This window comes from Lepisma saccharinum, chromosome 19, assembly GCF_977018435.1.
Source record: "Lepisma saccharinum chromosome 19, izLepSacc3.1, whole genome shotgun sequence".
NCBI classification, from domain to species: domain Eukaryota; kingdom Metazoa; phylum Arthropoda; class Insecta; order Zygentoma; family Lepismatidae; genus Lepisma; species Lepisma saccharinum.
In genome coordinates this window covers 51,761,655-51,776,848 of record NC_139247.1, presented here as the reverse complement: position 1 = coordinate 51,776,848, position 15,194 = coordinate 51,761,655, and the positions used below count along the sequence as shown (strand labels likewise).

The following is a 15,194-nucleotide window of genomic DNA, read 5'->3' as shown; positions in this document are numbered from 1 at the left end:
AACAACGGCTCATTTTGTTAAATGTACGGTTGATTGTTGCCTACGTCATAAGGCAAACCAGAGGCGACGGGTCTGGCGCGCAACCTTTTCCGCGCAGTTAACGTCTACCGGCCAATCCCCCCCTTTTGGCGTCTCGCTTCCCGCACGGAAAAACCTCTCGCGAGGTGCCCGCGATGTCTTGCTCGGATTTTGTTGTGCGCTGCAGAAAACTTATAACTGCCCTTTGCTCGGAGAGGCATCCGTTCAGGGTTGCCAGGCTCCATTTTTTTTTTTAACGTACAGAGTATCAGTCGCCTTTCCTGTGGTCTGGGATTTCTCTCCGCTCGCGACTTCGTGCACCCGGAATCCGACTGTGCACCCTCCGTGGCGCAGCCCCCCCCCCCCCACAGGCACCTGCTCGGTGATCTGTCCTTCGCGACCGTGATATCTTTCTCTCTTTCTAGCGCGGTTTCTTTATCGCCAAAGTTAGTGTTGCCAGCCATCCCGTTCTAATTCTAGAAACACCCACGAGCTTTCCACGCCAAGGACCCAACTTCGCTCGAGACGAGTTGAACGAAATGTCGCATGCAGCATTCTGGACTTCGGACCTCGCATGCGCCTGAGAAACTCACGTTCCGCTTAGGTTCCGGAATTCCGGACTCAAATTACGACCAACAGAGCCGAGTATCCTTTTGACAGCCTGCATTCTGTACCCGGGTTCCGTAATAGCACTCACCGCAAACCAGGGGACAATTTCCTATCCGTTCACTTTCTAAGAACCGAGGTTTTTCAATACAATACAAAGTTATGGAAGCGGATATTTCACATTGGATTTTTTAACGTTTATCTCGTGGAATGAGGCTATGCTTCGAACATTTCATTCTAAGGTTACAGCATCCCTTTGGTTGTTTTTTTCCTTGACAGTTGACAGCCGTTTATTCAATTGATCCGTGCCGATATATTTATTTCACTTTTTTTTGTTGTTTGAATAGCATTCTTGATACAGGGATTAGATTTTACGGGCTCAGCCATTTCCCTTCCGAAGTTTCTTACCTTAATCCCAGGGAATTAGCGTTTGGGGTAATCCTTTTGGGGACAGTCACAACTGTTCCCTTGGCTAGCCACGACGAAATAACCCGCCCTTCGGCGGTACCGTTTACATTATGTTTCAGTTATTTATAACTTCCACACTCCCTTCTAGTGGCAAGCAGCCAATTATTTTACGTATTTTAATTCTCGCCACATTAAATTTACTACCTGTAATTTATTAATTCAACTTCTCCTTTCAAGTCAGCCACAATAAAATCTCGCATTTTTAAACCAATGTCAACGCACATTATTCCCCCGGAGTTTTTACAAAGTACGGCCCTTATGAACGTTAACCATATTTTCCCTTGTTTATTTTGTACGCCCCCCCCCCTCAATGGCAAAACGTCGCTTGTAACGTCCCCTTGGTACCCCGACGAACCCTTAAAATATTTGCCTTCTTTTACACCGTTGTGAGGGGCAATATCTAGCAGCCGTACCCTCTTACAGCTGCTTTAAATAAACCTTGAACCTGAGGCACAGATGTACATGCATATATTGACAATATGTTTCCCACAATAAAATCATGAAACCAGGGATTTTTTTATCTTTTTGTAAATAACCAGGGACTTTATAAGGAGAAAAAGTACAAATTCTGAAACTTGCAAGGATGAAATGTTATGTAGGAGTCCGTGTTTTCAAAACATGCATGCCTATTCATAATTATAATATTTGTGAGTAATTTACATCGCATATTTATATACCATAAGGTGAAGTGTGAAATTGATTTAGCGAAGTTTGTGCCTTTTCCTCTTTTGAATGGCTCTGAGCAGGCCCGATACCATAGTGGCACCTTGTAATCAATGGTGCCCAGATTCAGCACTAGAAGATGAAGATTAGTGATCCGGATTGCATTTTAAACCGTAGGATGACTTGTTTCGTGACCAGGGTGGAATAACAAATATCCGAAGCTACCTTGTACTCTCTCACCAATAAATCTGCAATTCAAAAACACCCTACGTCCCCTCCCCATTCTCGACAGAGTACAATGACGATATCAGCAAACTGGTATCATGCTATGATAAGTGCTTGAATGGGTTGGCGAATATGTGGAAAATTAGAGTAAGGTATGCAGTTTCTGTACCATAATTTTGTCGTTTGTGTTTTACACTAAAACGTTCTTTTTTTTTCTTTCTGGATGACCCTCACATCAGCCATAAGTGCAACCAGAGCCCACATTCTACCTCTGTTTTCGACAAGCCTAGTGAAAGAACCACATTTTTCTGTACGATGGGATGCATAAGTATTGCTTGGCAAATTGTCGATTATTATTTTAGTTAATTTTCCTCTTGTATCCTACATGTATTTAACAATTAGCTTTTATGTATGCGGGTATATAGGTTGTCAGCAGCCTGTTTGGCATTTTGTTTCAATTCTTGAAGCTCTCATTGCTTAAAATCAATAGAACAAACATGATGATGGACAATTTGCTGGGTAATACTTATGCATCCTACTGTGCAAAATATATCTTTGATCTGAACCTGGCAACTTTGCAGGTTAAACTTTCACTTCTGTTTCTCATTCGTAGTCATGGAAAATTTAATTTTTCCAGTGTCTGGTGAGTGTTTCCTATGTCCTCCTTATTTGTTATATATACACCTAGTTTTACCATAAATACTGTCCCAACGTTTGAGGATGACCGTACTTCCACCCGTACAAGCGAGAGACGGCAAGAGCGGTCGCGTGAGTCATTGCTTGTTGAGCTGGTCAAGTGGAAAGGTGTCTGTTGTTAAGTGTTGAAGATGGAATGGGGTGAGTATGAAAATCGTGTGGCCTTGGTAGCATTGCACAAGGTAGGCAAATCACCAGGGGAGATTTTCAAAACCCTCCAGAAGCTGAAAATCTCCAAGAAATTTGTGTACCGCACTATCCAGCACTTTGTTCAGACTGGTACTGTTAAAGATCGCCCACGGCAAGGAAGACCATGCACAGTACGAACACCAGAACTTGTGAAAGCAGTGGCGGCACGAGTGCAACGAAATCCTGTACGGAAACGGTCAGTGATGGCTCGTGAGCTAAAGATTTCAAAAATGTCGATATCTCGTACGTTACGCAGTGATCTGGGACTCCATGCCTACAAACAACGCAAAGGACATCTCTTGACAAGTGAATTGAAGCTCCAGAGGCTCCGAAAATCAAAGCGGTTACTTCAGCATTACGTGGCAAATGGGCACCGTCGAATCCTTTTCACTGATGAAAAAATTTTTAGTGTTGAGGAGACTTTCAATGCCCAAAATGACAGGGTGTATGCCACATCCTCTTGGGAAGCTGCTGACAAGGCCCCCAGGATCCAGAGGGGTCACCATCCTGCATCAGTCATGGTGTGGTGGGGTGGGAGCTACGAGGGCACAACGGATCTCCATTTTTGTGAAAAGGGGGTCAAAACTTCAGCCAAAGTGTACCAGCAGACAGTGCTTGAGAAACTATGCAAGAACCTTACCGACACCATCTTCCATGGAGAGAACTGGAGCTTCCAGCAGGACTCAGCCCCAGCACACAAAGCACGCACCACCCAGCAGTGGTTGGAGGCAAATGTTCCCGACTTCATTTCCACGTCAGATTGGCCCTCTGCCAGTCCAGACTTAAACCCTTTGGACTACAAATTGTGGTCCAAGCTTCGGGAGATGGCTTGCAAGAAGAGACATCCCAATATTGACAGTTTAAAGCGGTCTCTTCAGAAGGCAGCTGCGGAGTTTCCACTTGATGTGTTGCGTAATTCCATTGATGAGTGGCCACGAAGACTTCAGAAGTGTGTCAGTGCTAAAGGTGGCCATTTCGAATAATTATTTGTGATTTTGGTTCATAATGCGTCCATGCACCCCATGTTATTCTGATATTAAAATATCTCGCACCATTTTGTGTCTATTTACTTACAACTTTGGGACAGTATTTATGGTAAGACTAGGTAATTTGTACATAACATTTCATCGTTGCAAGTAGGAAACCCTGGGAGCAGCAAGGGATAAAAAATCATAGGCTATATATATACAAGCCAAACCGACAATACATGCATTGCTTGGGAAAAGAAAGAATAGAATAGGTACTCTGTTTTTTTTTTTTTTTTTTTTTTTTTTTTTTTTTTTTTTTTTTTTTTTTTCCCTCTCCTCCTAAATCTGGACAGAACATCAAACAGAACTTGTTCCTGCAAGTTGACACAAAGTTTGGAATCTTGTGATTATATGCATATACAAACTAATATATTTTCCAAACACTACCGCTATATACATAAATACACTTTTAAAAGAAGTTACAAATTGTATACTGAACATAATTCATGATGTATCGAACAACATACACATTGTCTTCACATAACTGACCCTCCATTATTCAGTAAGCAAGCATTTCAATGTAATACAATAGTCACTGCAAAATATGATCTGCATGAGAATGATGACATGTAATTGTCACCTTTTTAATTGCTGAGAATAATGGCACAAAATTAAGTTTTTCTTCAGTTAGAGAAAGGAAGTTCATTTTAATGGGAGCCGATTCTCAAAAGAACTTTTTAATAACTGGCTAACGATCCCTTAATGATAGTATCACACTGTTGACGTATAACAGAAGTTGCAAAGCAACAAAGTACAGGATCTGTCCTTGTAAATATTAGTTGGTTTCTAGAGCTTCAAATAAAAAGAAAATAAAACACAACTCTGCTTACTTTACTGTCAATAGCTAACACACTTACACAAGTTAATCACATTGCGATGACCTTTGGATTCGGGAGGAAAGATGGTCTTTTGCTCGGTGGCATCGGTCTTGCTGGCTGAGGCACTGACAGTAGGCCTGGACCTAGAGATTTCAATGGAGCACGAGCGCCATTTCCTTTTCCCTGCTGCTTGAACTTGTCTTTCTGTGAACTATCAGATTCAATCATCAGTCTGCGTTATAAATTAAATCTACTAGATATGGAAAAAAACTTATTTAAAATGCATGAATGTTTACTAAAGTTGACACATCTGACCCTTAAAATCTCTCATAAACAACATTTTTGTATCATATATTTATTTTTGGCATCCCATGTAGCCAAATGGTTAGCGCTCTCCCCTTTGGTGCAAGTTGTCCTGGTGGGAGCCCCAAAATTTTGGTATTGACCCAACATCATGAGAACAATTAGGGAGCTACTTGAAAAGAAGACATAATGGACTCTGGTCTCGAAAGCCAGTAAGCAGCAACAATGGACTCGATATGTTGACACCTCAGCAGCACCCAATGGAAAAGCTCCTCTGACACCCTGGCCCTTGGGAGGGCTCTTGCATCATGGAGTTTAGTTCAAGAGTTTACTTTTGGCATGCCAGAAATGGAATAGTGTTTGCAATAAATATTCGTAAATATTTTGATTGCATTACTAGTGTCTAGGGATGAGACAAATTAAGCAGTACTCTGATATAGGCAAATTGGTATATTAGTTTACCAGAAAAAATACTGGTCCAATTTATAGTGTGTCACTTTGTGCTTTCAAATCTGACCCACTTTATTCCGTTCTTGTTTATACTGTATGAATAGCTGCTTCTGTACACATATTAGTACCTCACAATATTTATAATGCAAAAGTAGAATTCTTATAACATTTTTGTCTTTAGCATGCTGAAACGTGCAATGAATTTCTATTAAATAAAAACATTTTTCAGAATTTGTAGATTTCATACTACGTCACATGCACAAGATCAATCTACACCACGATCTATGTAGGAAACTAGTTACAAAATGATTTCACATGCACACACTAAAACAAATACAACAGGAGCTACTTACGTTCCCTGTGGTTTCCTTCCGGAAGATTTTGCCCTTTTTGCAGGCCTTTTGCCAGCAAACTTTCCTTTCCTTTTGAATTTTCTGCCAGAGTTTTCATTCTGCTGGAAGTATGGAGATTCATTCGAGTGTCCGTCTACAGTGGAGAGCCATTCTGATGTGGAGTTATTATCTGGCTCATTATCTTCCAGTTCTTCACATAACACTAGAAGGAAGATAGGAATGTACTCTATGAAAGAAAGTGTATAATGCAAAAGCATTTCAAGTATCCACCAAAATACTTAAGAAGAAATAGCATATTATTGTGGCCTAAGAAAAAATAGCATATTATTGTGGCCTATTATGCTTTGATATCGTGCAATTTTACTCTACAAGCAATTCTATTTTCTACTCCTTCATATTTAAGTCATTCTCTTTGCAGATGAGCAGCATATTTACTTTTGTCCTCATTATTAGAAAACAAAACTTATGAATGGATCTAAAAATATTTAAAGTGACTTATATTAAACTGCCATTGTAAGGTTGCAATGTATGTACTTATTAGCCAACATTGTCATGCACCTAGCTGAAAAAGAGATATCGTATTTACGCATGTATAGTGTGCATGCGTATATAATGCGCACCCTGTTTTTTGATGGGTAAAAGTTACAAAAAATTATATCTCGTATATAATGCACAGTACAATCCAGTTTCAAGAAATGGCTTTCTTAGTTATAGGTCATAAAGCTGTTGCTATGCTGGTCAAGAGTGAATAACGTCATACCTATTCAATGAGTCTCCTGTTGCTATGTGGACCAAGAGAAAAATATCCTCTTGTGTAAACAATGTCTCCAACCCATACCACCTCCCCCCTCTCCCTCCACTGTGTTTATCATCCCAAAGCTTTCACTCTTTAACCACCTTATTTATTATGTAATAGTAGGAAGTGAGATCAAAATTATGTTATGGATTTGCAGTGCTTAGGAAGTTATTTTCTATTATTTCTCGCCCAACAAATCCTGCTGATATGCATCCCATGTGACGGAAGGTGCATGCTCGAATTCCACCAGAGTTGCACTGCTTTTCTTGATGTCTCAGAACATTACATTACAAAGTGAAAAATCGTGTGAAATGGCCTTCAAACTTTTATCCGTGGTTTTGCTCATTCCTTCTTTACTTTTCCTAAAAGAACTTCAAAATATATATACTTTTTACGTGACTAATGTAACATTTATACGAGGCACATTCAGGACCTTCAAACTAGCAGTTAGCAGCACAAGATTTTGTCCATTAAGGAATTTATACTCCATATATATATTATTATTTGACCAGTAATACATTTTAATTATTGTTTTCTTTTTCCTTATGTTTTCTTTCATCCAAAGCACCATAGACATCAGAACGTTCTTTCATTTTGTGATGAACTTATTTCAACCGCATTCCACATTAGTGTTGTTATCTTGAATGGAATACTGTTACCATATTCAGAAACTCCAGGATTTAAGCTTTCCAACGATATGTAACATGATAGGGTTCCGTAAACATGAAAAATCAATGCAAGTGTCCCAAAATCATGGAAGACCCTGTACGGTTTCATGTTGGCTGTCTGAATTATTGTGTGCATTATATGCACCACAGATTTTGGGAGCAAAAATTTTGGAGAAAAGTGTGCATTATACATGAGTAAATACGCTACTTCACACTCCAGAACTGCAATACATGTGATATGGAAGGTACGTGGATGACACAATAGTCATTTAAAAGAAGGCAGAAGAACACAACCTTCTAGTGAACAAACTAAATAGCATCCATCCCAGGCTCAACTTCACCGTAGAACAAGAGGAACATGGTAAGATCAACTTCCTGGACATCACAATCAGCCGTGCACTCAACAAATTCATAACCACTGTATACAGAAAACCAAATGTAGGCAACCAGTACATACACGCTCTCTCTAGCCATCCCCCCAAACAAAAAGCTAACGTGTGGCTGAACTTTTATCAGAGCCTTCTTCTACTGCTGCAGAGAAGAGGATCTATGAGAAGAGATAGCCACCATCACTGAAATAGCCCTGAAACATGACTACACAGAAGCACAACTTTCCACTTGGTGCAGTAAAGCGGAAATACAGGTCAGGCACCCTAACCAGCCACAATCAACCCACCCACAAGCAACCTCCAACAACCAATATAAATGGTTTGCCTTCCCCTACCATCCACCACATCCAACCGCATATCCAAAGCCCTTCTCCCATATGGCATCAAAGTAGCGCACAAACCCAATGCCAAAATAGCTGATAAACTAAACAAACACGAACGGTACTTCCTCTCCCCCTTGATAACCCAGGTGTATATGATGCAGAGTGCGAGTGCAAGGCACATTACATTGGCAGATCCATCAGATCTGTCAATGAAAGAATCCAACATCACCTAACGGATGCAAAAAAAAGCCCAACCCACTACTGGTCTTGCCAAACACATCAAATACCATAGCCATAAAATTCAAAAGGTACAAGTCAAACACATTGCTCACACACTCGTAGACACCAAAATCAAGGAAACGCATGCCATAATGCACTTCCCGCACGAGCTGAACATCGATAGCAGTCAGGCACACCACACTTTGATTCTTCTATTACAACAGTTAACACCGGGAAATAACAGCAGACATGGGTGCAGACGCACAGTTAACAACAGCGCACCTAGCGGCAGCCGGAGAACTACGAACAAAAGACGCATGCCAAGCAACAGTACAGCAAGTTCCAATGAGGATGGTGGCAGTGGCCACTGAAATTATTAGAACAAAGAAGAAAAAACAGTTTCGTGGATAAAGTGAGTACTAGTTTTTCCATATTTGTATGTACTTAGTTCTAATATTTGCTAATTTTATTTAAGGAATTTCTAAATTGTTAAAATATCTCAATATTGTTCTGCCAAAATACATTCAGATCTACCCAAATATTTTTAATTAGTACTGAAAGCTTTTTCAAAATTGCTGCTCCATAAATTTTGCTTATATTGAAATTAATTTTAATTGAATTCAAAGTGTATGGTTCTGAACATCAGAACATAAATATTGGACTGCAATAACATAATGCTAATATTACCAGAATTTGACATAATTAAAGCATAGTTTGTGTCTTATGATAACACGAATGTCATAAATATTATAATATTTATATCTTACACTTATTTGTGTTATTTGTCTTTCTGGCACAAACTACGCACAAATTTCCAACTGTTTCAGTCTTGATCTGGGAGATAACAAATTCTGATGGTGGCCTGGTCACAGGTTTTGATTTGATTTTGAATTTAAAATTTTGGGAGCGTCAGCACTTAGGCTATTTTGCTCCCGTCACATTAAACGGGGGCCAGCCCCTTATCATTACAAATAACAACTCTAGCGTTGCATAACTAAAAATGTTAAAATGTTCTGACTTCTGTTAAAAGCTGAGGCCGTAAACGGGCACTCAGCACACACAAGGACAACAAACAGGACAACACACACAAAATTATACTGGCCATAGTGCCAGTCGCCAGAGCCTCGTTAGTCTTTAGTCCAGGGTGCACTACGTGGAAGTGAGGTTGACTTTTGGGTGCCTATGTGGAAGGTCACCCCTTACACCCCGCCTGGTCACAGGTGTTAGTTTCGTTATTTCTTCTTTGCCTCCCCATTCCTTTCAATTGTTTCTACTTCTTTAAGATTTAAAGCATAATACACAACACATGCTAACAAAGTACAATAAAAGGTAAAACTGTCCTAGGCACACCATAAAATATGATCTTGAATATTAAATTCAGTTTGCTTCATCAGAGGTGATGTAAAGAGGCAGTAGATAGAGTACTTCGAAGATAAAAATGGTAGGAACCTAAGAATGGGTATCCAAAAAAAATGTAAAATGCTCTCCTGTGCTTAGCACCACGCAATGAAGGCATATAGGGTATCCAAAGGAAGGGTAAAACTGCCTTTATATTGTTTTTCTTTCTTTTATTGTAATATATTCATAGAATTAATCTAGATATATTATTAAAATATATTAAAAACTTACGTTTTGTGAGTATCTATACTGCTTCTGCTACGTTTCGGGATGCAACTGCTCCCTTCTTCAGGCTGTTCACTTTTTGTTATAGATAAAGGAGAATATAGGAGGAAATTGGATGAATGTTTTGACAACAACGATTTCAAGATTGTAGATTCGAACCCGATAAAAAGAGTAAGACGAGAAATTAATAAAGGCATAGAAACCAGTATAACAATAGCAAGAGTAGAAAAGAAAAAGTTAAAAGAGGGGTGTAAAAAGGGGGAAATCCCAACCGCTTTCGGAATTCCAAAAACACATAAAGAAGGGATTCCTCTTAGACCTATCATTCCTATGTATAGCCACCCGGGTTACGGGCTTGCTAAAACCCTAGTTAAAAGGATTAAAAGAGTGGGGGAAAAAACAGAATTTAGTATTAAGAACTCCTTGGACGTCAAAGAAGAGATTGAAAAATTAGAAATTAGTAACTCTGATCGCGTGGTGAGCTTTGACGTCGTAAATTTATACCCCAGTGTTCCTAGAGAAAAAGCTGCTGACGCATTGCAAAGATGGTTGATGAGTAGAGGTATAGATGTTGTCGAGGCATGGGAATATGTTAGATGGTTTAACCTGTGTACGGGGTTTAACTATTTTTGGGGAAACGGGAAAATGTACATTCAAAAAGAAGGGCTAGCAATGGGAAACCCAGTCTCAGGAATCGTCTCCAGTATATTTATGCATTTTATCGAAAAGATAGCACTTAGCCTAATAAATAGGGGAATTAAGTTTCACGGCAGATACGTAGACGACATCCTTGTCATTGGAGAGGAGGAGGAAGTAGATAAACTATTCGTAAATTTAGGGGAGCAAGAGGAAAGAATAAAATTTACTAAAGAGGAGATGGGTGACCGTAAGATTAATTTCTTAGACCTGGCAATTCGTTTAGAAGGAAAGAAAATTTACACAGGGGTTCATCATAAGGCATTATCGGGAGATCTATACATCAACAAAGAATCGGCCCACGCCAACAGAACAAAGAATAACGTATTTCCAAAACTTCTTCTTACGAGCTCACAGATTATGTAACAACCAAGCAGATTTGCGTAAAGAGATAGAATGGGTAATGAAAATAGGAAAGAGGAACGGGTACAGAGAAGAAGAGTTAAAGGGGAATTTAGGTAAATCTAAAGTCACATACGGGAAAGAATTAGAAAGGAATAAAAAGAAGAAAGACAATAAAGGAAAAAAAGAAGAAGTTAGGGACGAAGAGGGGGAATATAAATATGTAGGCATTCCATACTTTCCCGGAATATCAGAAAAAATTGAAAGACTTGTAAGAGGGTATGGTGTAAGATGTGGGATGCGAGCTCCAAAAACTTTGGAAAAGCATTTCACCGGGTATAAGAAAGATGTAAAAGAGGAAGAAATAAATGAGGGAGGGATGAAGGGGGTGTACGGAATAGTTTGCCAATGCGGGAAGGAATATGTGGGTCAAACAGGAAGAAGCATGAATGTACGGTGGGGAGAGCATGACAAAGATATAAGGGAGGGGGTTCCCAAAACGGGGCTCTCCGAACATATCCTTGACGAAGGCCACATTATCGCCAAACGGAAAGTGCTTAGGGAAGAAGAAAAACCTATAAGAAGGAATGTATATGAAGGGTCATATATTTGTAAGGGAAGAGAGAATAAATTAAACAGAGACGATGGGAATATCGATGAGATGTGGGGGAAAATGTTCAAAAAGTGGGATGGGAAGGAATACGTAAAAATAGGTTTTAACGTAACCCCGGAAGTAGCACACCAAGCTCAAATGGAAGAGGAATTCTCACTTGACTTTGAGTGAACTGGAAAGGAGGGGGAGAGGGGGGGAAAGACTGGAGGGGAAGGAGAGGGGAGGCGCCTCACGCTCTACGAGGAAAACTTGAAGTATTGCAATTGCAGCACACGCGGGCCGTGGCTATTTAGTTTTAAAGTTTTAACGTTCCAAGGAGCAGTTTTAATCAGGAAAACAGCATGGTAAAATGGACGCACACCCGTTATGGGTGTTAAGTATGTACTGTTTAACCACACACACTTAACCAATCCCATATCCTATACCTAATAAAAGGTCGACGTGGTTATGAATTGAGTATAACCTAAAAGTGAACAGCCTGAAGAAGGGAGCAGTTGCATCCCGAAACGTAGCAGAAGCAGTATAGATACTCGCAAAACGTAAGTTTTTAATATATTTTAATATTATAATTGTGAGTAATTTGCACAACTTTCATCATGAATTAATCTAGAGTTTCAATATTTTTATATACTTCATACTTGATACGATATCCAAACTCCATTACATTGTTGATGATTATTTGCCAGGGGTACATCAGAATAATTCCACTGATAATCATACACTTTTGGCTTGCTTATATTTACCAAACACATACCTAGTTTTTCTGCTGCATACTGCTGCGTGACATCTAGGAGAGCCCTTCCATATTTATCAAAGTTAGCTCTTGTCACGTGAGGAATCTTCAGCATCTCCTCTACTGTTACAGGCATCTCACGAGACATAGCCCGCAGAGCCTATTAAAAAAAAAGTACATTTTAAAGGAATTAGAAGGAGCAGAATTGTAGATTCTGTAGAATTGAAAGCAGCCGGGATAAATTTTACAAAGGACAAACCAAGAGGACTATAAAAGTAAGAACAAATGGTCAATAACCTTTCCATATGTTTGTTCGAAAGTTATACTAGTAGTGGTATTGGTGGTATTATTGGCGCAACAAAAGTACGAACCCCCTCAAGCAGATTTGGCCACACTTAAAACAGGCTCAACATGCCCATATGAGCTTTTTGCTCAAGTGTGGAATCTTGTCTAATCCAAGATTTTTGTAAAAATGCCCTCGGGAATTTCCCGAGAAAGTACGAACCCCCCTCAGATTGATTTGCCTACACTTAAAACAGGCACTTCTGTGAGATTGTTGTCCATAAATTTGTTAAAAATATGCCCCTCTTCATATTTTTTTTGCCCACACCTAAAACTACGCAAACGTATTAACACACACCTACACCCACCCACACCCACCCACACATATTTACTTCCGGTTCACTTCCGGTCCACTTCCGGTCTACTTCCGGTCCACTTCCGGTCCACTTCCGGTCCACTTCCGGTCCAGCACAGCTCTGTTAGAGATAGGGATATTGAGTATTGATTTAATTATATTATTATTGAAACATCTAGAAATTATACTTCAAACAAATCTCATCTAACAATTCCATAACAGAGCATATAGGTATAAATATTATTTCATTTAATTCTTCACATTTATATCCATAACATCTCTGTGTCTGTGGTACAGCACAGCTCTGTTAGAGATAGGGATATTGAGTATCTAGAAATTATTCTTCACAAACAAATCTCATCTAACAGTTCCATGCTCAGCTCTGTATCTGTGTGGGGATTTGTACCTAATAACATCAAAACAACACAGCTCTGTTAGTTCAATTCTTCACATCCATATCCATAACATCCACAACAGTTCCATGCTCAGCTCTGTGTCTATGTAGAGCAGGAAATATTAAGTATAAATTAAAAAATTATTTCATTCTTCACAAACAAATCTCATCTAACAGTTCCATAACAGTTCCATGCTCAGCTCTGTGTCTGTGTGAGGCAAGCACAGCTCTGTTACATGATAGGAATATTAAGTATAGATTTAAATTTCATTCTTCACAAACAAATCTCATCTAACAGTTCCATAACAGTTCCATGCTCAGCTCTGTGTCTGTGTGAGGCAAGCACAGCTCTGTTAAATATAGGAATATTAAGTATAGATTTAAATTTCATTCTTCACAAACAAATCTCATCTAACAATTCCATAAGAGTTTCATGCTCAGCTCTGTGTCTGTGTGGGATTTGTACAGCAACATAGTTTTGTTAGAGACAGAGTAGATGGGTATAAATATTATTTCATTCAATTTTTCACCTCCATATCCATAACAGCTCTGTGTTTATAATAGATCTTCACATCTAACAATTCCCATAACAGTTTCATGCTCAGCAAGGCTTTGTGTCTGTGTAGATAGGGATATTAATATTACATTCCTTCATAATAGTTCCTGTGTCTGTGTGGGATTTGTACAGAGCACAGCTCTGAGATAGGGATTAATAGTTAGGGTATAATTAATTCTTTACATCTATTGAGTGTCTAGATGTTATTTCATCCCTATGCCATGACAGTTTCAACTCTGTATTTGTATGGAATTTAGAACTTGTCTGAAAAGTGGCAATCAATGCCCATTGTTTCTATATAAACGTTTCAACGTATGTTCAACATAAGTGGCAATCAATGCCTATTGTTTCTATATAAACGTTTCAACGTATGTACAACATGTTGAACATACGTTGAAACGTTTATATAGAAACAATAGGCATTGATTGCCACTTATGTTGAACATACGTTGAAACGTTTATATAGAAACAATGGGCATTGATTGCCACTTTTCAGACACGTTCTAAATTCCATACAAATACAGAGTTGAAACTGTCATGGCATAGGGATGAAATAACATCTAGACACTCAATAGATGTAAAGAATTAATTATACCCTAACTATTAATCCCTATCTCAGAGCTGTGCTCTGTACAAATCCCACACAGACACAGGAACTATTATGAAGGAATGTAATATTAATATCCCTATCTACACAGACACAAAGCCTTGCTGAGCATGAAACTGTTATGGGAATTGTTAGATGTGAAGATCTATTATAAACACAGAGCTGTTATGGATATGGAGGTGAAAAATTGAATGAAATAATATTTATACCCATCTACTCTGTCTCTAACAAAGCTATGTTGCTGTACAAATCCCACACAGACACAGAGCTGAGCATGAAACTCTTATGGAATTGTTAGATGAGATTTGTTTGTGAAGAATGAAATTTAAATCTATACTTAATATTCCTATATTTAACAGAGCTGTGCTTGCCTCACACAGACACAGAGCTGAGCATGGAACTGTTATGGAACTGTTAGATGAGATTTGTTTGTGAAGAATGAAATTTAAATCTATACTTAATATTCCTATCATGTAACAGAGCTGTGCTTGCCTCACACAGACACAGAGCTGAGCATGGAACTGTTATGGAACTGTTAGATGAGATTTGTTTGTGAAGAATGAAATAATTTTTTAATTTATACTTAATATTTCCTGCTCTACATAGACACAGAGCTGAGCATGGAACTGTTGTGGATGTTATGGATATGGATGTGAAGAATTGAACTAACAGAGCTGTGTTGTTTTGATGTTATTAGGTACAAATCCCCACACAGATACAGAGCTGAGCATGGAACTGTTAGATGAGATTTGTTTGTGAAGAATAATTTCTAGATACTCAA

The 15,194-nt window shown here is 39.0% G+C and overlaps 1 protein-coding gene across 4 annotated transcripts in view; it reads right to left on the bottom strand.

Annotated features, from left to right (window-relative positions):
* Blm (Bloom syndrome helicase) overlaps positions 1-15,194 on the bottom strand; it is an 80,464-nt gene that overhangs the window by 9,227 nt on the left and 56,043 nt on the right. For 2 of the 4 annotated variants that reach the window (XM_083140862.1, XM_083140863.1), the window contains exons 21-23: positions 12,241-12,379; positions 5,818-6,019; positions 4,753-4,922 (exon numbers count right to left, since the gene is read on the bottom strand). In XM_083140862.1, the coding sequence (XP_082996988.1) occupies positions 4,760-4,922; positions 5,818-6,019; positions 12,241-12,379 (504 nt within the window). In that variant the 3' untranslated portion in view covers positions 4,753-4,759. Of the gene's footprint in view, positions 1-4,172; positions 4,923-5,817; positions 6,020-12,240; positions 12,380-15,194 lie in introns of those variants that run through there. The other 2 variants (XM_083140861.1, XM_083140864.1) reach the window with 1 other exon arrangement.